The sequence below is a fragment of the Colletotrichum lupini genome, chromosome 2 (genome assembly GCF_023278565.1).
Source record: "Colletotrichum lupini chromosome 2, complete sequence".
Classification (NCBI taxonomy): Eukaryota; Fungi; Ascomycota; class Sordariomycetes; order Glomerellales; family Glomerellaceae; genus Colletotrichum; species Colletotrichum lupini.
The window spans coordinates 7,228,133-7,252,162 of NC_064675.1; the positions used below are offsets into that span (position 1 = coordinate 7,228,133).

A 24,030-nucleotide genomic window follows, 5' to 3' on the forward strand; every position below is an offset into this window, starting at 1 on the left:
AGAGAGTGTAAGAGGCTTTCTTGTCTTGGTTTGCAAAGGAGTGACTGTAGTGGCGCTGCAGGCCGATTTGGAGATGGAAAGACGAAGGGAGTGAAGGGGCCGCGGACGAGAGCAAAGGGCTGCAAATCCAACGATGCCGGGGAAGCAAACGATACAAGTATTGTCTAGTATCTAATGAGGAGAAGGGAAGTGGAGGAGGGGGGAGGGGATCCAGCGAGTGCCAGATCCGATGACGAGCCAGGCTTCGGGATTGTCACTGCATCAAGAGCAGACATTAACTCAATAACCCCTCCCCTTTCAACACCAGATCCTAGGAGACAGCTGGCAAGGTGAGTTTCTTCCTCCTATCCACATTCAACAGGGCCAGGTCATGTTCTCAAAAGTCTCCTCCGCACGCGGCGCCCCCGTCGCCCAGCGAATCCCCCGACTGGTCTGCCATCTCCCCCCGTCAAGTGACGCAGTGCTGTCACTTTTATTTCGCGCACGATGCAACATCGCCAACGCTCGTGAGCTCAAGGCATGATAGAATGGGGTATGAGCCGAGAGGTCAAATCACCAAATGGCCAAATGGGACAAGAGGGCAATCTCCCAAATGTTCCCATCGATCCATGGTCCATCTGAACCCGGGGGAGCCACACAGACATGGAATATTCCAAGGTTTTTCTGAACATGCCCGTCCACATGCAGCCCTTCGGCCCGGTGGCTTGCAGCTTGTCACCTTGTCTCACAAATCAGCACTTCTCTTTCCCCCCTATAAGCATCGAGATGTTCGACTGCCGGGCAATGGAACTCCATGGGACAAAAGGAGGTGTGGGCACCGCCTCTTCGGGACCGCTGCCCATATCCGCCCTAGATATGGAGACCAACGGCCCCATTACACCAGGGCGGATGCTCCATCCCATGTGTGTGTTAGTGACATGGATGATGGGCCTCAACCCATGACACTCTACCTACGTACCTACATGTAGTCATGTAGACTCCGCGTAGAACAGGGATGGAAGGGAAGGGGGAGGTCTGATGCTGGGACAGGACGAGGTAAATTGTCAACCTCCATCTCCTCCTCCCACGATGCCGCCATATATCCCCCCAGCAAGCCCTCCCATCGCGGCCTCGTCCCCTCCCACAGCTCACCAGCGTTCCCAGTCTCGCTCACCTGGTGCTCCTCGTCCACTCCTTTGACACAAACCAATCCAACCCAACACACTCCTTTGCAAAAGCCCATCACCTTTATAATCATCCGAAATGAGGACCTCCATCATCTCCCTCCTGCTGGCGCTCTTCGTCGCCCTCGTCGCGACACAAACTCCCACCGCGACAGACACCACAGAAGCAACCACCTCCGTCGCAGCAGAACAACCCTCCGGAACGCCAGAGGCTTCAGGAACACCAACGACCCCAACGTCCACCGCCGCAAACTCCGGAGGCAACGCCGGCGGCGGCAGCGGCAGCGGCAGCGGCACGACCACCGCCGCAGGAAGCAGCACCACAACCCCGCCAGCAGACGTCTACCTCAAAGTCCCCGAGCTCTCCGTCGGCCGCATCGAGCTCGACGTCGACAACCTCTCCGCCGAAGTGAACCTCGCCGCCGAGGTCGCCAAGCTCGTCACCATCAACGCGGGCGTACAAGTCGGCATCGAAAAGGTAAACATCACCATCGTCGACGTCGAAGCCGAGCTCGAGCTCGTCATCCGCCTCGGCAACCTCGTCGACATTGTCAACCGCACGCTCGCCTCGCTAGATCTGAACCCTCTGCTCATCAACCTCCTCGACACCGTCGGCGATGTCGTCGACGACGTCATTGGTGCTGTGGACGGCCTTCTGGGTTCCATCGTCAACGGCGACTCCAAGATTAACTTCTTGATTGATAACCTGGGAAATATTGTGCAAGAGGTCACCAACGCGGGTGCCTCCGCCCTGAGCTCCATCATCGGCAACTACCAGCAGAACATGACCTTTACGGGCTCCCAGCAGGATCTCGGTAACGGGCTGACGCAAAAGACGTACTCGTACGAGCCGCTTAGTTCATTGGTGAATATCGTCTTCAATACGCTTGGTCAGGTTGTGAGGGCGACTGTGGTTAAAGGTGGCGCGTCGGGAAGCGGGAGCTCGTCGGCGAGTGGAACAACGGTCGCGGCGACGACCGCTGCTGCTACGACTACGGCTCCGGTAACGACAACGGCTGCTGCTAGCACCTAAGCTGGCTGGCGTCGTGGTAGAATTATTGAGTAGAAAGGAATATACGTTAATACAGCCTGTTACCTAAGAACATTGGTGAGGTTATACTGAGCCTTGTTTGATGTATAAGACGATGGCGTTGGCCTCCACAATAACACATCTTTCATCAAAGCAATATAGCCCTCTCGACTACTCCGGCTCGTAGACTCAAGTCAGATCACGAAACTACAGGGGCTTGCAAGATAAAAGTCATCATCAGTTGTTCATTATATGACAATCATTATATATAGCGCCGTTTCCCGTTCGTATCGTCAGTTATCGGATCAGTACGCCAGCTGAGTGCTGAGTCCATCGAGCTCACGCGCCCACACGCGGTGTTGAGCAATGGTGTAAAAGAATTGCTCCAAGAACCCCTTGCTGTTCTTGACGATTTCGACAGTCTCCCTCAGGCTCTCAGGTTGGACCGACTTCATCGTGACAACGCCGTAGCTTTCTGCAACATTACTGTCACTAGACAAGGAAACCTCGGGAAGCGAGATGGCAGTCTGGATGAAGTCAACGGCCTCGCCTGTGGCAGCGATGGCCTTTAAGTGACCAAAGGCCTCGCGAATCCAGTGGACAGCCCTGCCGTTCTTGGAAAGAGTCTTGATTGAATCTGCACCACCGGGCACGAAGATGGCATCGACCATGGTCGATCGGAAGCCTTCAAGGTGGTGATGAGGAACGACACCGTTTCCAGCCGTCTTGGATGTGCCGGCAGGGAAGATCTCGGAGCGACGGGTGCCAATGATCATCGGCGTAGCCTGAGCTGCCGCGGCAGCACCCTTGATGGCACCAAATGCGACAGGATCGAAGCCGTCGGCGATGATTATTGCGATGCGGCGCGACTTGATGGTGGGTGTCTCGGGCTCAAATTCCAGCTGGCTGAGACCCTTGGCCTTCTTGCCGTGGTTGGGTGTGCTCGCCTTCTCAGGCGATGTTGCGCCGACCATCTCGGCAACAGCCTGAGCCAAGCCCAGGTCGATGTCAGCAAGACGCTGGGCCATGCGTTCGTACACAATGGGGTCCTCGCAGTGGTCTAGCTCAAACGCGAATGCGTTGACGGCGTGCGTCTTTTCGATTGGCGACAGACTGTTGAAGAAGAGCTGGGCTTGGCTAAAGTGGTCCTTGAACTTGGCGCTCTTGCTGCGCTGCTTCATGCCCTCCACCTTTTGGGCAAAGTCAACGTAGGCGCCGGAAACCTTGGAGTGGTTTGCCGGAGGAACGGCCTCATGACGGTTAGGCCAATAGTTGACGTTGCCCTTTGTAATGGTTTGACGGTGTGCGCCGTCACGGTTGAAGTTCATGACTGGACATACCGGCTTATTGATGGGCAGTTCCTGCCAGTTGATGCCGAGGCGGGTGATTTGGGTATCAAAGTAAGAAAAGTTGCGGCCCTGAAGGAGAGGGTCGTCTGAGAATCCGATGCCGGGGACAACATGGCTGGTGCAGAACGCGACCTGCTCGGTCTGGGTAAAGTACTCGTCGGGATTCCTGTTCAGTTCCAGCTCGCCGATGTAGCGAATGGGGATCTGCTCCTCGGGCCAGACCTTCGTGGCGTCGAGAATGTCAAAGTCAAAGTCGTGCTCTTTGGACTCGGGTAGAACCTGGATACCGAACTTCCACTTAGGGAAAGCGCCATTCTCGATGGCCTCGGCGAGATCCTTGCGGTGGAAATCGGGATCTTGACCGGCCAGCTTTAGTGCCTCATCCCATACGAGTGAGTGGACGCCAAGCTCGGGGGTGAAGTGGAATTTGACAAAGTGCCGTTCGCCATTGTCGTTGGTGAGCGTGTAAGTGTTGACACCAAAGCCTTGCATCATTCTATATGAGCGAGGAATGGTGCGGTCAGACATGGCCCAGCAAAACATGTGTGTGGCCTCGGTGTGAAGGTACTGGAAATCCCAGAAGTTGTCGTGGGCAGACTGAGCCTGGGGGAACTCGAGTTGAGGCTCGGGCTTGCCGGCGTGGATGACGTCGGGAAACTTCATAGCGTCCTGAATGAAGAAGACGGGAATGTTGTTTCCAACCATGTCCCAGTTACCCTCCTCGGTGTAGAACTTCACAGCAAAGCCGCGGACATCGCGGACAGTGTCGGCACTGCCTCTGCTACCGAGGACAGTGGAGAAGCGGAGGAAGACGGGGGTCTCGCGGGATGTATCGGTCAAGACGCCGGCATTTGACACGTCTGCGGCGCTTTCAAATAGTCTAAAGGTTCCAAAAGCACCAGCTCCTCTGGCGTGGACTACTCGCTCGGGAATCCTCTCGTGGTCGAAGCGGTGGATCTGTGCGGGTGTTAATGACAGATTGCGGTTACAAGCAGGAGGTCAAGACGAACCTTTTCTCTCGCAATAGCATCCTCCAAGAGCATGGGTCCGGTCTTGTCATTGTTGGAGACCCTCAGCCAGTCATCCGTGTTCTCAATCTTTGTGCCAAAGTCGGTGGTCATGGGAGCCTTGGGGTTGACCTCGACCATGTTCTCAGCGAGCTGAGCGTTCTTCTTGTTTCCTTGGCCCATGATTACGTTGCCAGCTTTCTTGAGGGTATCGGGTACGATGCTGGACATGGTTCAAGGAGAGAAGAAAGACGGCATGTGTATCCGTTGAGAGAGAGGCGGGAAAGAGATCAGAATTTAGGAGGGCGAGCAAACCCCAGAACGAAACCCGCCCTATATAAAGCAAGCCTCACCAATCGAGGTTCCCGTTCGTCCAGGTCTGTTTCCTGATGGAGTCCCATCTACTCGGGCCTGTCTGACGTCAATCTTGTGCTACCAGTCAGTCGCCAACGACTACTGCCCCTTCAAATTGCGTACCATTCAGACGTCCAACTGCTTGTCCCATTGGCGGGACATTCTCCAGAGTCAGGCTGGCCTACCAGCACTACAGTAGATCGTCTGCCAGGTGTGCCGCGAAGAGTTGGGAGGAAGTGTAGACATTTCGCCATGTTGATGTCAGAGTCGACATTGCCGTGTCCCAAAGAAGCCGCGAGCCCCTGGCTACCTGCCCGCTTGCCTGCCGTGTACTCCGGAGCTGTGGTCCGGAGGGTGGAGAAAGGAGCAGAAGCTCCAGCCCCCCAGCCAATGACATGACGCGTAGTCGGCTGGTAAGCGGAACCACGCCAACCTGTCCAAGATACGTACCGCCGTGCCCCTCCAATGCCCCTCGATGGCCCAAGCTTCTCTCTCACCGAGCCACTGCTGCATCAGCCTTCGAGATGATTGGGTGATGCGGATGGGCTCATCTGTGATATTGGTAAAAAGATGCTCTTCATTCGACCGTTTTGTGGTACAAGTGAGATCATCGCCCAGTCATGATTATTGATGAGAGTTCTTGGTTTCCACAAACATCAATTGCTGGGTTGAAGCTTCCAGCTAGGGGAGGAGTGATGTGGCATACACAGAGCAGCCTGGTGAATTGACTGAGAGACTTACTTTATCGACATCGTCCTCTTCACAATAGGCTCAAGTCACCCACTAGCATGACGGACTTTCTGGTGCGTGTATGAAGTACGGGCGAAGCGAAAGACTCTGCTTTTCGTAGAGCAAGTACAAACGTTACACACTCATCGCCGTCACCCATTTCGCGCTTCTCTGGCATGACTAGGCACCTTTCTCGCCGTGAGATAGAAAGAGATTCTGACTGGTCAATGGTTTCCCGCCGAATGAACTTCGTAGTAAGACTGCTGCACCTTATTTTACGGTGAAACTATTATTCCTGTTCAACTCAGCCTTACCAAACTTAGATTTGCCATCTCTAACTCTCGCCCTTACAAATGTGACCCGTCCATGATTCCGAAATAATCGGATCCGGACTGAGACCACGGATGAACAGCAGGCAACCGGATGCATAGCTAGCCCACTGATACGGGGACATCCTAGCGTCCCGAAAATCAAGCTGCACCCGCCAATCTCATCAATACACATACTGCCTTCCTAGAAACCTTGTATCAAGGTAACTCTTCTCTAGCAGAACAGTCAGTCCTCGGTATCGGAAGCAAACCGTCCGCCTCTATTCCGAACGCTCAGACTGTATGCGTTAGCATTCACGAGACCACAATGTGAGCTCCACACGGGAGCGCTGTGGTAAACGAGATGGGGAAGCAACGCTGCCCGGACTGAATCGCATGAATGAAGAGGCGATGGTGAACAAGACCGAAGAGATGAATGCATTGGCAAAGGCGGGCGAATAAACCGTCGCGCGTGGCTAATATGAGTTGATCTGGCAGGCAACTTGGTATCCTTCCGTATTTCCAATAGAACAAAACAAATTCAATTGACAGACAAGCATCACGTCCACCAAACTCAGATCCTCTTGGACCATAAACAAAATGCAAAAGATTTCACACCCGTGGTGCTACTCTATCATTGCCTCGTGGCGGAATCGAACCGCCGATCTTCTCATGTCGCTAGGTACTAGTGAGACGCTATACCACTTAGCCAACAAGGCTTGCTACTAGGACCTGCTGGTAAGGAATATGTAGCGAGGTCGGGGACGTGGATGTGATCGTTGTTGTGGTGTGGAAAGGCAACTTCGAAGTTGACGGTGGATGAGAAAATAGCAGATAATCACTGCAAAACGATAAAACGAGGCTGAGAGGTGCCACGGAAAGAAACTTTGGCTAGAGTTTGAACTTGCTTGACTTGGTGGCACGGCGTGGCGCGACAAAGGATTTGCTGACGGCGCGGGTGCCTGAGCGCGGATCGCTGCACCACACTCCAACGGTGGGCGAAAGGACCTGAATAGACGCAAAGCTGGGAACAAATAGCAGCAGGAACTCTGAAGACGGAATTGTTTTGGTTGTTGAAATAGGAAACAACTGTATTCAAAGTAGTTTCAGGGAATTGACGAACAGGCAGCAGCAGCAGCAGCAGCAGCAGCTCTGGCGGAACCTCACTTTGTCCCTTTGACTGACTGCCCGAGTTGAGTTCACATGGTTGTTTCCTCCATTGACCGCGACACTAACAAACGTCGCGCCTTCTGGCCAATGGATCACGTATAAAAAGGTGCTTGTCTGCTAGAAAGTAAGTACCCCAGACCGGACCCACCCCCACCTCGAAATTCTCTCCTTTCCAGCGTCGCAAATCACAACCCCGCCAACTATCTCATCGCGCAAACGAGGTCGAGAGGGTTAGTCACCGCCGAAACCTCACTTCCTTAATACCATCGACTGAAGACCTCACGGAAGTCAACCGACTGGAAGGGAGTTTCGGCGCAATGGTCTACTACTTCACCTCCAAGGCGGTCGACCCGGCCGCTTTCATTTACGTCGGCAAGGACAAGTTTGAGAGTGCGTTTGCTCCCGGTTGTGTGAAGATGAGACGGGGGTCGCTTCAGCCTGCACCTTTTTGAGAAATGGAAATGAAAGAAATGGAGGAGTACTGACGGAGGGAAATAGATGAGGAGTTGATCAAGTACGGCTGGGAGGAAGACGTCTGGTAAGTCCACTCACCCACCCCCAAACTCATCACTCACTAACCTCTCACAGGGTACGCAAAATCTCATCTCACAACTCTTATCACTCACCTCACTCAACATCCCTCACTAACACACCGAAAAGTTCCACGTAGACAAACTCTCCTCAGCCCACATCTACCTCCGCCTCCCAGACCCAAAGGACCCATCCACAACCACCCCGATGACATGGGACGCCATCCCCGAACCCCTCCTCACCGACCTCGCCCAGCTCACAAAAGCAAACTCCATCGAGGGCAACAAAAAGGATAACATCACAATCATCTACACCCCCTGGTCCAACCTAAAAAAGGACGGCAGCATGGCCGTCGGCCAAGTCTCCTTCAAGGACCCACGTAAAGTAAAAAAGGTGCTCGTCGCGCAGCGCGAGAACCCCATCGTGAACAGGCTCAACAAGACCAAGGTCGAGAAGAAGCCTGATTTGCAGCAGGAGAGGGATGATCGGTTGAAGGAGTTGAGGAAGAGGGACCAGGCTTCTACTCTTGAGAGGGTGAGTTCTCCATCTTACTCTCTTACACAAAGATATAAGTCTCGAGGGATGGATGCTAACGGATTTTAGAAACGAGAAGAGGCCCGCGTTATGCAGGAGCGCAAGGAGAAGAAGTGGCAAAAGGATCACGCATATGATGACATCTTTACGGAGGAGAACATGGAGGCCACGAGCAACCAGAACCGCGACGAGAACTGGGAAGACGATTTCATGTAGTCTTCTCTCTATCTGTCCGTCTTGCATTTTCCTCTTACAGCGGGAAGCTTTTCTTCCATTGTTAATGCTATTCAGCCTCATTGTCTGCCTCTCCCATTCTCAATAAGATTCCACTGCTAAGACCAGACTAATCGTCCTGCCTGCTCACATTAATGCCAAAACACAAAAAGACAAAAAGACCAATGTTGTAATGACTTCGCTTCATGCTTCATTAATGCTACATAATCTAAATTACTCAAAAAAATCCAAATGGGGTATTCCGAATACAGGGCGCGGGACGCACCCCGAGGCCCTCAGCCAGTCAGCTACACATGCCGACGCCCATGCGACTCCTGCCAATGCCCATAGACTCCATCCTGCGTGATAAATCATGATTCTCGCCCGATGAAAACTTTTCCCGCTCCTGCGACGTGCCGTCCTGCTTTTTCTTCTCCTGCGCATGGCCCGGTTCCTCCTGCTTCTGGTCTTGGTCCTGACGTTGTTGGCCTTCTTCCTTCTTCGTACCGCGTCCTCGCGGAGGAGCGCGTGAGCGGACAAGAACAGGCAGCTCGTCATCGTCCCCCTCTTCAGAAACAACATCCAAATCATCGTCATCCTTGGGGTCTAGAAAAGGCGACGATGAAGGCTCGTCGTCTCTATAAGTGCCCCCATCTTCTTCCTCATCCTCCTCGTCACGTCCTTTCAGACTCACAACTGGCTCGCCGCCGGGTAAACCGACCTCACGTGCCTCAAGAGCCTCCGCAATATCCAGAAGCAAGACATCCATCGGACAAATATACGCAACGCGCTTCCGCCCACTCCACGCCAAGACATGCCCGCAAACCCGCCCGTGGGCGCGCTCTACAACCCAAGCGCCGCTGTCTCCGGGAATACCCATGGGTTGCTTTTTGCCGCCGCCAGTCAATTCGGCAGGTGTCTCGGTGGCGGCACTGCTGACCTGGTACGTGTGGCTGGGTGTCGTCCGCCCAAAGATTTTGACGCTCGTTAGAGCGGGCAGAATGAGGCCCGTTTGCAGGCCGCTGGTACGCGCCATGCACTGCACCTCCAGGCCAGGCAGCGCTGTGGTGGGTGCAACGGTCATCGGGTGCATAACTTTGCCTTGCTTTGACGGGAATTTCCCGTATGAAGGCGACAGCTGCTTGCTCTGGATTCTGGGTATCGAGTTGTCCTCGGGCAGTCTCTCCTCGGCGAATTCGAAAAGGGCCCAGTCGATTTCGTGGATGAGTCCGTTCTGCTCCCTCCTTTTGATGCCGCTCGATGCGTAAACCTCGCCAACGGTAAAGCTGTCCAAATGATCTTCATTTGCTGTCTCGGCTGAAGCATAAAACTCCTCGTCGACGTCGTCCATGGCGGGCTGCGTGATGATGTATCCGTCGCCACAGCCCGGCTCAACACCAGGAATATCGCCGGGCTGGTCATATTCGCCTTCCGACTCGTCACCACTGTCCTCCTCATCTGACGCATCGCTAGTAACATCCGTCTCCGAATACGCTTCGGACTCCTCTGATTCCGAAAACTCGCAGGCATAGTCTTCGCCACCGCTGCTTTCTGCCGACGACTCTGCGTACCAGTCGAAACGAACGTCTTCAGCATCTCTCGCCATACTACGCATAGTCGGATCCTGAGCTTTCGTGTGCTTGTAGATCTCCTCAGGATCGTCGAGCATGTGGTGGACCGTCATCCCATACGGCTTGTCGTCGACTAGGACAAGGCCGCCCAAGCTAACGGGCGGCAGGTGGCGGTCCCCCACCCAAGCTCCGATACTTGCGCCATTGCTTGGGCGCGCTTGAAAATCAGGGTTGGCTGCCTTGACTGCGCCGTCATCATCGTCTTCTTCTTGTGCTGCGCTTCGTTTGGGGTCGCCGGCTTGCTTTCGTGACCTCAGAACCTGTCCCTTGCAAACCTTCAACCCGAACCCAGACTTGCCCTCGAAAAGCTCGCCCAACTTGCGCGTCAGAATGGCCTTGACTTTGCTGACAGACGTACACACAACCAAAACCGTCGGTTGTGTTCTTGTTGGCGAACTGCCGATGGACTCGAGCGAAACTTCGACCGACTCCTCGCGGTTTTTGCGGTAAAAGTGGCGCAGTGCTTGGTTGACTTGAGGCATCACAAGTGTGTTCCACTTCTCCACAGCATCGGGAGGCAAGGGAATTTGCGGGTAGAGACGGGTCTTGGGAGACGGTGCCTTGGCAGGTCTTGACTCCGCAGGGAGCTCTACTGGGCCGGCTGTGGTGTTGTTAGTGGCCGAAAGATGCGATCTGCGATGTAGTACTTACTTTGACCCTCTTGTCTGGCAAGCTGCCGCTTCTCCTCTGCAGCAGAGGGATATGAACGGCGCGCGGAGCTGGGTTCCGAAATGGGCGTCTTGGTATCAACCGAGGAGCCACGAGTGTCGACGATCGGTCGGGTCGCCACCACCTTGACCTCCTTTGAGGGCCCTGAGATGCTCTGACGAGTGGGTGTGCCGATAGGGGACACGGAAGTCTTCTTTCCAAGGTCGAGGTTGAGGCGGTCTTCGAGAGAACTAATGTTGTCTAGGATGGCGCACGAGTCGAGGTAGCGCGTCACGCTGACCTGCACAGCCGAGAGAAGCTCCTCGTCAGAGGTATTCCCTTGAAGCGACATATCGACCGCCGTCCAGCAGGTCTCTACAGCCCTCTTGTAAAGGGTAGAGCAACGAATTCCTAGCTGGTTCAACACTGACTCAGGAATTGGCTGATTAGGATCGGGCACGAGGTTATCGAGTTTCGTCCAAAGACCAATAGACAACAGAACCATGGCGAGAGAGTACAGATCGAGGATACGAGAGTCCATCTTGTCGTTTATGGGCGATGCCGGGGTGGTGCGAGGGTCCAGGGGGTGTCGGAAAAGGGGCAGCGATGGCGAGACTGGTTCATCATCTGATGGAGCATCTGGAAACAGATCGAAGGATGAGATGAGAGGCCGGCGAATGTCCACCTCGCCGGGACTCGTGGTCAAGTCGGGCGTGGACATGTTGCAGAAAGATACGTTCTTGTCGATTATGCAGCCGTGGGTAATACCCCGGGCATGCAAGTCGAATACGGTGTTGACGAGGTTGGAAGCCAAGCGATACTTGGCCTCCAAGGTCGGCTCAAAGTCTGGTCGCGACAACAAATCGGCGAGCGTGCAAACATTGTAGAGAGGATTTTGCGTAAAGTTTTCAAAAGAGACGGCGTTGAAGTTGGGCGGGAAGTGATAGACGAGTCCAAGGCGGGCGTGCTCCAAATCCTCGAAATAACCCAGCAGTCTCGGCAGGCCGATCCAAGTACCTGGGGCCCTCTGCGAGTCCTGCTGCAAGCCGGCTGACAGCTTCTCAAAGCGCGACATGGGGGGCATGATACCCGTGATGGCGTACATGGAGTCGAATGTTGCAAATTCCAACAAGAGCGGTGCAAAGGGTTGGCGGCCAATATGTTGGGATAGATCTGACCAAGCCTGCTTGCTCATGAAGACAATATCGCGTGGAGGAAGGTTAACCCTCGACTCGGTCATGGGCTCCGCCTGCATGGACCGAATGTTTGTTAACGTTGTCGGGTCGATTTCTTGAGGCGTCTGCATCCTGGTGGACTCAAAAGGCCGCAGCTCCTCAGTGGAAGCCATGGACTTTTCAAGCTTGGAACGCGACGACATCTGCGCGGAGGAGCGTGTTCTAGAAAGGTCGTAAAGTGTGTCGACAGACTGAGTGAGGTCTCCAATGGCATCCGCGAATACTGCCTTGTCCCAAGTTACAAAGGCGGTCTTGCGATCTGCCGACTTTTCTGAGACGGTGCCTAGCGGGTTGGTGTAGCTCTTCCATAGCGCATCCAACTCTGATAGCGTCTCCCGAACAGTCGAGAGAATGCTGTGAACAACCTCACTCAGACCGGCTTTTGATAGTGAGCTATCAATTTCATCTGACTGGTTAGGATCTGTCCACTCGATACCCCACGTTGATACGCGGTCCTTTTGGATGCGGAGCTTTCTGAACAGTGACTTGATTTCAGGGTCCTCGGGGGCCTTGACTGGTTCCTGAACAAAGTCTGAAGACTTCTTTGTGTCATTATACAGACGACTCAGGCGCCGCTGCATGTAGCCGCCAGTGGAACGAATGCCTTCCATGTTGGCGGTTGAAACACTGTGCAGGTTAAAGACAAAGAGGTGAGCCCCTCACCAGCGAGGCGGGGGTGAGATGTGAGGGAGTCGAAGCCAGAGCAAGTGAGCGCAGCTCATGAGAATTAGATAATACGTCTATGAGGAGCTCTTCACAGTAACATAATCGGGGACTGTATTGGCAAGGCGGCTCTAAGGAAGGACCGGAGGTGATGATGAGAAGTCGGGACTCGGGGTCGGCGCTGTGAATATCGGAAGCGGATGGGCCAGGCTGTGCGGGCGGCGGGGCTCAGTTGGCGGGTGAATTGCGACTGTGAGTGGTCGCTGGACGTGAACGGGGGTACGTATACAGCAGTCCGCAGCGCAGAGGAGCTGAAGTGAGCGATTACGCGGCTAGAGATGCTTGCGTAAGTAAGTTTGTGAGTGTCGTGATAATAATAGATGGTTCCAACACTCTTTTGGCTTGTTGGTTTGACTATTCGTGAGATGGCCAGCCTTGTTGATGAAGTGAAGGGAAGCAAGCAAGCAAGCAAGCAAACAAGTGCGAGGCAAGAAAGTAAAAAGAGGGAAGAAGATTGCATCCAACACTCGTGGGCCCCGTCGTGGTCATCAAGGAGTCCAAGAATGTACTCCGTAGGCACGTAGAATATGGGCGCCAGCGAGTGGATGGAGGCCGAGGGGTGCTAAGGTATGGTAGGGGACCAGGTGCGACCAAAGATCCAACCTAAGCCAAGCAGAGACCCGAGACGGCGGGAAGAAGGATTGAATTATTTCGGTGCCTACAGACCACAGTTTAGGTACGGACGGTCTTTTCCCTTTCCTGTCGATAATCCCATCAGGTATCCGTCCACGCTATCCGTACTCCGTACACCGTACGGACGGGCCCTGCCACTGCCTGCTTAGAAGGGACAGCGAATGGAATACGGTACCTGTACTGAGAGGCGGAGACTGGGTTGACTGGCTGGACGGTGGTTCAAATTGTGGCTTGATGTTGGTGATGGCGATGCCGTCGGGTGGATGTTGATGAGATGAGGAATTGGGGCCCCCCGCCAATTGTGTCGTGGGAAAATGTGCGACATTCGATTGCGATGCGCTGCACTGCGACGGAAGGTGCGCGCGGGCTGCTTGCGGTGTCACTCCTGCCGATTGCTGGCTGGCTGGAAATGCTGCTGCCTGAAGGAGGAGGAGCGCCTTTGGGACTCGCTTGCCTCGCTTGTCTCGCTCGTTTCGGCCAGCCCCATATATATAGAGAGCGTTATTGGCCATAAGAATCCTGGAGCCTGCGATGTGGGCCCCTCCCGGGCAATCGGGGCTGAACTTGCCGGGGGCAACAGTACGTACCTTCTGTACCTCAACCTTCCTTTTGCCATCAACCTCCTCTCGCACCTCTCACCTCTCACCCAGTATTGAACACTCACTCATATTGCATTGACAAAACTGATTCAACATGGAGAGCCAATAATTCTGGATCTTGGCACTCGAATGTACGAGAGCACCATTCAGGAAGCAGATACTCCAGGGCCCACTGCTTCTCCCCTCCAAGACACGTTGGCGTTGGGCGATTATCTCGAATCAGGTCCTCACATGTTCATTCTCGAATAACGAAAGAGGAAAACGCAGAGTCCAGCACACGTCTTTGCCCAGTTTGTCCCAGGAATATACGATACTCCGTATTGACTCACCCGTTTCCCCTCCCAATGGGCTTCTCTTATATGGCAATCCACTTGTCCATAAGATACGGATACGCTACGTCTGATCAGCACGCACATCCTCGGGAACCGCATCGAACTAAGGCTCGGACTACTTAGCCCACCACTGACGCCCGACGTTGGCTGCTCTCTGATCAGCCATCAGCATCCTCCACACTGAAGCATGAGTAAGCTGAGGCTCGTTTTACCGTCTTAGTGTCCCTCATCCTGGCTAGCATCCCAAGAAACACCCGGCAGCGCCAGCAGTGCAGAAGAGCTGAGCAGCTTAGAGCGGACCGCTACCTGTGCTAACCCTGCCGCCATCGACGGCTGCCTTGCCCAGTTTTGCTGTGCTCTCACACAATTCTCGTTCTCTCTTTCGCTCTAGTGTACGAGAACCCCATACAGAGTATGGATACTGCAGACTATTGCTGGGCGTCTGGACGGAGTCCGCGTCCGTCATTCATGGATCAAGGCGCTTCAGGCTTCGGCACCAAACTCACCTTACCTACTTTGGCTGCTCAATGGACCAGGCGACTAGGTCTGGAATACACGTACCAACGGATCGTGGAGGTTTGGACGGGGGACCTGTCACTGACTTTCTTGGCATCCAGGCACATTGAGGCGTCTCCCCTTCCCTCGTCATGGGCTCAAGTTCCTCCTTTGCTCGCCAATTCCTTCCTCCTATTAATGGAAAATAACTTCCAGACGGGAACTTGAGTATCCGTACCAAATACACGTAATACCTTACAGACAGACTCTTCAACCTGGGCAGACAACGGCTCCGTCACAGACGTCCATCTCACCACGGTACTTGGCGCTGCCTTTCCGTCCCTAGGTTCCGCTCCCAGGATGGTCGTTGGCGTCCTCCTCTTTTTTTATTTGGCTGCCTAAACACTAAAAACCTCGTCGAGTGAGAGGCACCCACATTATCTCCGACACCACTACCGCAGACTGCAGTAATCGCCTTTTCCTTATCCACATCGCGGCACCCGGCAGCTTTAATTGCCCATCCATCCCCGGTTGGAATGACAGACTTTCGTCAAGGGGCCCCCTCCTCGAGTCCTCATACTACGTAGACTCCTTGAAGAGGGGCTTTCGTACTGACTACGAACACTCGTACTCTGGAAAGATCCGTCACTAGCTTATTCCTCGCGGTGGCCCCAGCAGGGTTAGGCCAGAGACTGACAGGAGCCATCAACACATCGACGACTCGATCTTCTGCTCGCCCAACTCGTCACGTCGGTTGTCTTCCAAGATGACGGTAGATCCTTATAATCTAAGGAACTTTCCGTGAACGATTCCAACGTCTTCTCTCCCTGTCTGATTCCCAAACTCCAGGTGGCGGAAAGAGAGACACTCGGGGGCCCACGATACGCTCGGTCCGACTATCAAGCACCACAAACGCGGGGCAAAGGGAAAAAGACATGTTGGAAATAATTCTGCTGCCTGCTCGGCGGATGTGAGACTCCAGCTCGCAAGTAACTGACTGAAAACTCCGTACACCCTTTGCGAGCGGGCGAATCTAAAGGCTTCCCGCTTGCCCCATTCATTCGCTTCTGCAAGGTCAGCATGGGGGACCTGGCCAGTGCCATTTCTACATGAAATGCCTCTGAATCTGATTGAAGAACATTTATCAAGACTTGTAGCAACTGTATTTGCACGATCCTCCTCAAAGGCTCAATTTCTCCAAGGGGAAATGTCAACTGCGGACTCTTTAAGTCAAGCTTGGCGATCCTGAACGTGAAAGACATGACTCTGCAGACCAATAGATCATCCATCATGACCTGTCCAGCTCCAAGAGAATAATCCAAGATGAACAGTTCTCTATTTGATTCTTATTGTGACATTCAAATCGCGGGTCTCGCCATGGCGGTGTGTGTCAAGATAGGGGAACCTGTGTCACCTCATCGCTCTTTATCTCGCTGCCTTGTGTTGAGTAACGCGGAACTCCATCATGGCTTGTACATGGCCATGAATCCGCTGTAGATCACGCATATGTTCCACCCCTTCGTGGGATCCTGTACCGCTTCGGCGGCGGGAAAGGTCACTACTTGATGCGCTCCAAGGTAGCTGTCCGGGGGATTCTCCAACTCAAACCCAAAAACAGGCCGGTCTGGGCCGCGACCGGAAACCGGTGTCTGGCCCTGTGACACCTGAATATTGAAAGATTCAGGCAGCGAGGAGACGCCATTCATTATTGCCCATTGATCGCGATTCGCTCTGGAGGCAAGAAGGTGACGGTTAGAAGCTAAATGCCGTGCAAACCTTCTCAAGAAGCAGGCCCAAGGTACTGCGTAAAAGGAACATGATCAAGTATTCATCAGGTATATAGCACTCTACGTGTCCTCCATAATTCAGGTCCAACCTATACAATCAGGAATATGAGTATTACACATCTTGATTTTGTATACTGTAACCTTGGACAACGCTGAGATGTCGACGGATAATACCTACGCCGATTCCTGATGGGCGGGCTGGCCGGGCCAAGGTGACGTTGGTGAGGAGCATAAAATGCCCCTGAGGTAAAGGGTGATGTATTCGGTTATCCCATACCATCACAGTCGCTTCATTTAGCTTTACTCCGATTCAAGGTAGCTATGTCAATTTCATCGTACCTTTACAGCAAAGTTGCAAAAGATGAAAGACAATTTCATGCATGATGCTTTGGTTCGTCAGTATGAGCGAGTTTCTCAACTTCTCGCTCTTCCCCTCTTGCAAGCGGGAAACCAGCAACGTCCAAAGGACATGGCTCCCCTGTTCTCGAGCACCCTGAATTGAGTGTAAATGACTACCAAAATATAGATACACCTGGTATCTGATATAGGGGCGATTTACGAAGGATTCAAGGAGGCTCTCTACTAGGCCCAATGTAAAACGGATGCAAGGAAGCTGTTCATGACAAAACAAAAGAAGCTCGAGGCAGCAGCCCGTGGAAGCGGAACAATATCCCAGTCCTATCCTCGATATTTCATATTGCACCATGCGGTCTCGGGGACATGTGAAGCAAACCTCCTGGCCATGACGGGGTATCAAGGTGGGCGCGCGGGGCAGGCGGTATACTATGTATTGATGTATTTTGTAAAGACATCAAATTCATCAACGAGTAAGAGAAATGTCAAGACCCTTCTGATTATGAATCCATCTGATATATCTTTCTCTTCCTGTAGCTCAACCTTGACATGGCAACTAACCCCCCCTCCCCAGGACATCCCAGGCATCTCGACGTGAACAAATTCAGACTTCGCCTCCAACCACAGCCTCCATCCACGATATCTTGATCACACCAGCGTCCTTTCAAGAAAGGGGGACTCGGGAGCGGACTGAGGGGGGCAGGCATATCGTAATATGACTAACGCAATGAATCGGCTTTGAAAGCCAGCTGACCGTTCGCCTTGCTGAAGACTTCGCATCCAGGGGTTCCCGTTCACACACACTACTCCGAGGCAGTGGAAATTGACATCATCATCGCGTCGTCAACCAAGTCTGGACAAACCCCTTTCCCAGTGAGTGATGACACAAACCTACCCTTTAAAAGTGAGCCTGTCTCATGTCGACAGATGGGAGCTGTCAAAACAGTATCCATCGCCGGAAAATGTAGGTATTTCATCATGGACTCACGCACTCCGTTCGCATCACCCGCCCAAGAGTTTCATCATGTCAATATTCACAGGCAGTGCTCCGTTCGAATCAAATCTTTTCTTTTCACAAACTGTAATTATACAGACAGACATAACACGTGAGCATACATAAACGTAAAGGTGAAATAGTATTGGGCCAGCCGGTCATTGTATCCCCGAAGAACCGCGATCCCAGTTTCCCACTGTCAAAACGCCAGCTCCGTGCCCTGCCACATTGTACCACAAGTCAGCCTCGTCTTTACCTTACCTCCTCCTTTGCTCCTCCACCTCCAACGCGTGAAATAGGAATCAGATGCTAAATGTCTTTTTGTGAAGAAACGTAGCGACGAACAACAATTTTCATGGCTTCAGGAAAGGCGCTAGAAAGTAGCCAGACGAGGGCAGGACAGAAAAGAAAATTTTTGAGACTAGTCGGCCACGATACTCGAGGCGCGAGGGTATCTGGTACGTAAAAGAGCGTGATGGAAGTATTTGCCTCTTCAGGCGCGGGGGGGGGGGGGGGGGGGGGGGGGGGGGGTTTTTTGGGTTTTTTTCGTGTTGTTTTGGGGTTTTGTGGTTTGGTGTGGGGGGGGGGGGGGGGGGTGGGGGGGGGGGGGGGGGGGGGGAGGTGGTGGGGGGGGGGGGGTTGAGATGATTTCGTGTGCTATTACTCATGTAATCGTATGTGTTCATGGTATTTCAGGAGGTGTTGGATGTGCTATGAGCTGTTTACAACTCATCACGGACGTGCTGAACGGTCTCCTTGACGGCATCCGTCACAGCCGAGGCAGCGGAAGACACAGTTGCGGAAGCAGCACTGGCAATGCTGGCAGCGGAGGCGATGCCCGTGGAGTAGGCGGCCTGCAAGCGAGCCAGGACGCTCTCGGAGACGGTAGGCTCCTTGCCCACAAGGAGCTCAGAGACGAGCTTGCTCATGTCCTCGTACTGCTTGGCAGCTTGGACCTGCGCGGCAGCGAGACTCTCGACAACAGCGGCAGTAGCCTGCGAGGCGTACTGTCCGGCGCCACTGTAGGCGTTATCGTACCATGCGGTGGGAGTGGGCTTGCCGTAGATCTGAACGCTGGCGCGGCTGACAACAGCCTCCCAGGTGTCAGAAACACCCTTCTCAATGGCCTGCGCAGCATCGACAACCTCCTGGACACCTGCGGACACGGAATCGCTGACGATGGAAGCAGCCGCCGAGAACCCGTCGCTGACCGCAGAAGCGACAGCCATAGCTTCCTTTTGCGCGCCGGAGGCCACCGCATCAGCCGAGCGGGTGGCAACTGATGCAGCTGAGGATGCAGCCGAAGATGCGGTACCGGCAATGTTAGTTGGGGTGGAGGTAGCAGTCGCGGAGCTCATGGCAGCCGAGGCGGCGGCCATGAATTCAGAGTAACGTGCGTGAGCCACACCGAGGCCGGCGTAGTAGTTGTATTTGGCCTGCTCGAGAAGCTTGTCGACGGTGGAAGTGGGAGTGGCGGTAGCTAGGCCGAGCTTAATCTTGGCGCTCTCGTACTGCTGCTCAGCCGCCAAACGTCCTTCGTTCAAACGCTGCATTGCGATAGCCTTGACGCTGGACCAGTCGTACGAGGGAGTAGGCTTGGCAGCCACGGTGCCGTAAAGGGCATTCGAGGCGGCCTTGACAGCTTCGTCATACTTGGCACTCGCTGACGCGATGGCAGCTGCATAGATGCCAGAGGCAGACGCCACCAGCTTCTCAGCCGTGGGCTGGGGGGTGCCGTAGATCTTAATGGAGATGGCGGCGCTGGCGGACGAGTACTGCTCAGATGCCTTAGAGACAGCGGCGGAGTAGGCCTCTTGAGCTCTAGACGAAATACTCTCCTCGTCTTCGTCGTCATCCAAGATGGGAACCCGGCTGGGCACGGATTGGGCGGCAGCTCCCAGAAAAGCCGGCTTCACAGACTCGGTGGCTGCAGCAACAGGCTTATCCTCGACCGACTCAGAGATGATCTCCTCTTCCAACTTCTCTCCAGGCACGGCATTCTCTTCATCGCCTGCAGGCGACGTTCCATCGTTATCGACGATGTAGGTCTGGTCCTGACCAGGGATGATGGTGGACGCCAGGTCGGGCTCCGAAGCAACGCTGGAAGAGCTGCCGGACACAGCGCTGGAAACTTGGCTAGCGGCGCTGCTGACGGACTCGGACACAGCGGAAGAAACAGCGGGAATGGCACTGCTCACACTTTCCTTGACCTCGCTGGCGACACTGCTGACAGAGCTCGCGGCCCCGGCCTCGTTGAGATTGGAGGCGGGGGACTTGTCTTCGATGACGCTGGCAGCAGACTCTAGAGGATCTTCCTCGGGGATGGAGATTGCTTCGGAAGCGGTGGCGGCAGCTTCAGCAGCAGAGGCCTCAGCAAGCTTGGCGGCCTCAGCAGCAGCGAGCTCAGCTTCACGCGCACGATCGGCTTCCTCGGCAGCAAGGCGCGCCGTCTCACTGTCGAAGTTGTCGGAGGAGTCCTTTGCAGCGAGCTTCCAGAGACCGACCTGCTTGAGCCTGGCGAGTTCCTGGGCTGCAGATTGAGCGACAGCCATACCGGAATCCTCAACTTCGTTAGAAGCCTCGCGGGCTGCCTCTAGGCCGGGATGAGTGATGATGAGCTTCTTCAGATCGCTCATCCACTCGGCGAAGCGGTCCTTCAGCTCGTGGTACTTGGCCCAATCTTTGTAGGTGATGCCGTCCATCCATGCCCACTTCATTCCAATACGCTGAAGGGCAAGGTCGCGAATACTCTCGAGGATCTTGAAGTGGGTATCGGCCGCCTCAGAGACGGAGCTTTCGATTTCAGCCTCGTACTCGGCCTTCCAGGCACGGATCTTTTGAGCCTTCTCCTTGACGTTGAGACCAGCCTTGCGGACACTGGTGAGCAGCTCATCTTGGGCGGATTCTGGGGCATCAACAGACTTCTGGACGAGCTTGATGATTTGCTTTTGCAGAGCGTCAACCTCAGACTTGGCAGCATCCTGAAGCTCGGTGACAAGGGTTCTGCCCTGTCCATGCGCTCTCTCCTTGATGACGCGCTGGGAGATCTCCTCAACGCGATCTTCGATTTCAGAAGCACCCTCGTCAGCTGCCTTGGCGAACTTGGCCTGCCAGCTGCTCAGGTCTTCGATAACAGTCTCTCTGGCGGTCTTGCGAATGTCGGACTCATTCTCGCCAGGCGGGGGCGCATGAACCTGCTCAGAGTGGTCGTGTTGGGCCACCTCGGATGCATCGGGAATGTGAGCGCTCTCAATGGCCGTGGACGCCTTCTCAGTGGCCGATGAAACTACCGAGGAAGCAGACGAGGAGAGGGACGAGGCCGTAGAAGCCGCGGGCTTTGTGAAGGAAGAAGCCTTGGCAGAACCACTGTACACAGCACTGGTAAATGAGTGGTCTTTAAGCAATAGGAGAAGAGTGTATCGCTTTCTTCTTACCTCTCGGAGACGTTTTCGAGCGACCCCTTGGTCTTGTTCTTGTAGCGGCCGAGACGCTGTCCTATCCTAGCTAGCTGAGGCTCGACATTCTCAATGTACAAAACCCGGAACTGGGGCCAAACAGTGGCATCGAGGAAGCTGTAGGTCTTGTTCCATGCCCAGTAGGCAGAAGGGACAGCCGTCTCGGTGGTAAACTGAGAGGCGACGGCGTAGCCCTGAGCGGCGTAAGGCTGTACGAATTGGTACGAGGGAAAGAGAACATCGTGGTAGGTTTGAAGAGCACTTGTGCGCGCAATGTCGTAGTACGGGCCAACGGTGGTGGAGGCCTTGGCAACGTGAGGTGCAACTGTCTGATCATACTTGTCTTGGGCCAACTTTTGGTAGACAGACAACTGCGGCTGGATGTTCTTCTCCCATTGTGCCTGGCCGTACGACTGGGCTTGCTGGAGACGAGGGGCGCCGTACTTTGTGGCATAAGCCTTGGTAGGGACGAAGACTCTCTCGTTGGCAATGTCGTAGTAGGGGGCAGCCTTCTCAACGTAGGGGGCGGCATAGGTATCATAATAGGGCTCGACATGAGGTAATACAGCCTGCTTCAGCTGGAAGTAGGGCTTGCAAATCTTTGGGGAGGACTCGTCGCAAGCTTCGAGGTTTGCGGGACAGCGGAAGAGGATCGAGATAAGGGAATACCACGTCAGAATTCTAAAAATTTAGTGTCAGTCCGAATACACCTCACGATATGCACACCGCCGTTGTGACGGTGGCGGCTGAGAATTGGGAACATACCTCGCCAAGATGTTGAACGAACGGCGGAAGAATGAGGGCCCTCTTGTAGGCGTTGTCCTCCTCTTGATTGTCACGGCCTGGCCGTTCATCTTGCCGTTGATCTTTCCATTCGGAGCTTTCGGATAGCCGTTACTGGCATAGCCACTGGAAGCCTCCATGGCGGAGGTTGTGGTCTGGGAATACCAGGCAGCTCGCGTCAGTGACGTGATTTGGTGTTTTCCTTATCGCAGGGTACCGTTAGTCGGGAAAACTGGTGCGTGCGTCGAGGATGATGCAGCGGAGGACTCGAGACTGCGCTGAACTACTGATAACAGACAGTGATCAGCTGGGTAATGTAAAGAGAGGTATCGCATAGGATATTGAGGAAGAAAGATAGAAACGAGATCAAGGTTGGGAATGGTGGGAAAAAAGAAATCAGCGGGAGGGTTGCGTAGAAGCTCTGATGATTTTCAGATGTCGCAGTTCCCAGTCGGCGGCGGACATGGGCTGCTTTAGGCGGCCTGGACCGGGCTGGGCAACCCAGAGGCTAGAGCTGCGTGAACGAACGTATGTGGGTTGCGTAGCTAATACGCAGCAAACTGCCAAACCAGTGCCTTCGGAACAGTGAAGCTGCAGGGGAGGGCCGAAGAGGGGGAGCCACTTTGGGGGTTGGATTGTGGAGCTAGGAGTTGATGATCTACCTTCAGAATGGCGATAGTTTTGCTTCAGGGCGTCCGAAGGGGTCTTTTCGGTGAAAACGTTGATGCTGTGTTTGGTGGAAGATGATTCAGACCCGAGATAGGCGGCAGTGAATACCTAGAAGTGTAGTAGGGAGAATGATGGACAACCATAGGTAGTCCGGGAAGACGAGGGGAAAGGGTAAAAGTAAGGTGAGGTAGCCGTGATGGAAAAAAGGTGTGGTGTTTCTTGTTGATGTGCTGCTGCTTCCCGTCGCGTTCGTTACCGTTCGCTTCCCTGCGTACCGTACAATGTAAAGGTGAGGCACAGGCAAGAGGCAGGAGGCAGGAGAAGAGGCCGTCCCAGGCTGGCAGCTTCCTGCTCCTGCGGGCCAAGTTTTTTGTGGTCCGATGGGAAGAGCGCGGGCCAGGCCTGGATTGTATCTTTTGGTGGAATATGGGTGTTGTCACTTACAAAAGAGTACTTCTTGCTGAGGTGCTGACATAATAAACCGGTGAGGTAACCGAGACGTTCAGCTTGTGCTAGCACGCTAGGTCGCTGTAGCGGCCTTCTTAGCCTGCTGCAAGCCTGCTGCAAGCCTGCAACTCTGGGGAGTTTGCAGAGCAGCACGCGCGCTGTGGAATGTCTCACCAACGTCATCGGCTCCAAGCTGTCGCTATCGTCCAATGCCACCAACCAACCACACCAACACCACACACACACACATACGAGCTAACAAGAAACAAGCAGGCAGGCGGAAAACTTGAAAGCAAGCTCGGCAAGGCATCACGCTCAGCTTACCTTTCTCATCTTTGCAGCCCTGGTCCTCGGCTTCTTGCTGTCTCCCGATGAATCCTCGCTTCCTCGCCATCCATGCCACCATGCCTGTCGCCGTCCACACCATCCGTCCCATGTCTGACTGTCTGCTCATAATCTCTCCGCACCAAGCACATCAACAAGCAAGACACCGGATTGACCAACCCTGCCGTCGGAGGCACGGTCGAAGTCTGGATGATTGGTAGAGTCGGGTTGCCCATGAGCCACAATGCCCCGAAACAACCCAGCGATTCCAGCCAGCACGGATGAGGGGTCCAATCAAGTGGACCAAATAATCTTGGAGTGACGCAGCACTGCATTACCAGGCACGCAAGTGTGGCTCACCAGCTTGGAATGTTGGAGCTCGGAGGCGCGACCGAGTGGCCGGCATCTAGCACAATCCATGTGATGATGATGATGCTAATGATGTGCTGGATGCCCTTGGCTGAGAACCTGTTATCGACGATCCGGGTGGTTTACTTGCATGGCCTCTTCCATCGTACATGCCCCTGGGGAAA

At 54.2% G+C, this 24,030-nt stretch overlaps 7 protein-coding genes and 1 non-coding gene across 8 annotated transcripts; 2 read left to right on the plus strand and 6 right to left on the minus strand.

Annotated features, from left to right (window-relative positions):
* Positions 1-1,242: 1,242 nt before the first annotated feature.
* Positions 1,243-2,196, plus strand: CLUP02_04517 (uncharacterized protein; the record flags this gene model as incomplete). Its single annotated transcript, XM_049283529.1, has 1 exon — positions 1,243-2,196. One exon carries the CDS (start codon positions 1,243-1,245, stop codon positions 2,194-2,196), a length of 954 nt encoding a protein of 317 aa, XP_049140672.1.
* A 302-nt stretch (positions 2,197-2,498) lies between these two features.
* Positions 2,499-4,780, minus strand: CLUP02_04518 (catalase; the record flags this gene model as incomplete). The annotated part of the gene is made up of 2 exons (XM_049283530.1): positions 2,499-4,499; positions 4,553-4,780. 2 exons carry the CDS (start codon positions 4,778-4,780, stop codon positions 2,499-2,501), a joined length of 2,229 nt encoding a protein of 742 aa, XP_049140673.1.
* A 233-nt stretch (positions 4,781-5,013) lies between these two features.
* CLUP02_04519 (uncharacterized protein) lies at positions 5,014-5,416 on the minus strand (the record flags this gene model as incomplete). The annotated part of the gene is made up of 2 exons (XM_049283531.1): positions 5,014-5,283; positions 5,354-5,416. 2 exons carry the CDS (start codon positions 5,414-5,416, stop codon positions 5,014-5,016), a joined length of 333 nt encoding a protein of 110 aa, XP_049140674.1.
* A 1,162-nt stretch (positions 5,417-6,578) lies between these two features.
* Positions 6,579-6,659, minus strand: CLUP02_tRNA056. The gene has a single exon. It is a non-coding gene; the product is annotated as a tRNA-Thr (tRNA).
* Positions 6,660-7,197: 538 nt separating this feature from the next.
* CLUP02_04520 (uncharacterized protein) lies at positions 7,198-8,391 on the plus strand (the record flags this gene model as incomplete). Its single annotated transcript, XM_049283532.1, has 5 exons — positions 7,198-7,206; positions 7,287-7,500; positions 7,609-7,643; positions 7,771-8,175; positions 8,245-8,391. 5 exons carry the CDS (start codon positions 7,198-7,200, stop codon positions 8,389-8,391), a joined length of 810 nt encoding a protein of 269 aa, XP_049140675.1.
* Positions 8,392-8,692: 301 nt separating this feature from the next.
* On the minus strand, positions 8,693-12,513 carry CLUP02_04521 (HET-s/LopB domain-containing protein; the record flags this gene model as incomplete). Its single annotated transcript, XM_049283533.1, has 2 exons — positions 8,693-10,620; positions 10,671-12,513. 2 exons carry the CDS (start codon positions 12,511-12,513, stop codon positions 8,693-8,695), a joined length of 3,771 nt encoding a protein of 1,256 aa, XP_049140676.1.
* Positions 12,514-13,637: 1,124 nt separating this feature from the next.
* On the minus strand, positions 13,638-13,745 carry CLUP02_04522 (uncharacterized protein; the record flags this gene model as incomplete). Its single annotated transcript, XM_049283534.1, has 1 exon — positions 13,638-13,745. One exon carries the CDS (start codon positions 13,743-13,745, stop codon positions 13,638-13,640), a length of 108 nt encoding a protein of 35 aa, XP_049140677.1.
* A 4,796-nt stretch (positions 13,746-18,541) lies between these two features.
* On the minus strand, positions 18,542-22,197 carry CLUP02_04523 (uncharacterized protein; the record flags this gene model as incomplete). Its single annotated transcript, XM_049283535.1, has 3 exons — positions 18,542-21,185; positions 21,254-21,955; positions 22,040-22,197. The coding sequence occupies 3 exons, from the start codon at positions 22,195-22,197 to the stop codon at positions 18,542-18,544; spliced, it is 3,504 nt and encodes a 1,167-aa protein (XP_049140678.1).
* Between the last annotated feature and the right edge of the window lie 1,833 nt (positions 22,198-24,030).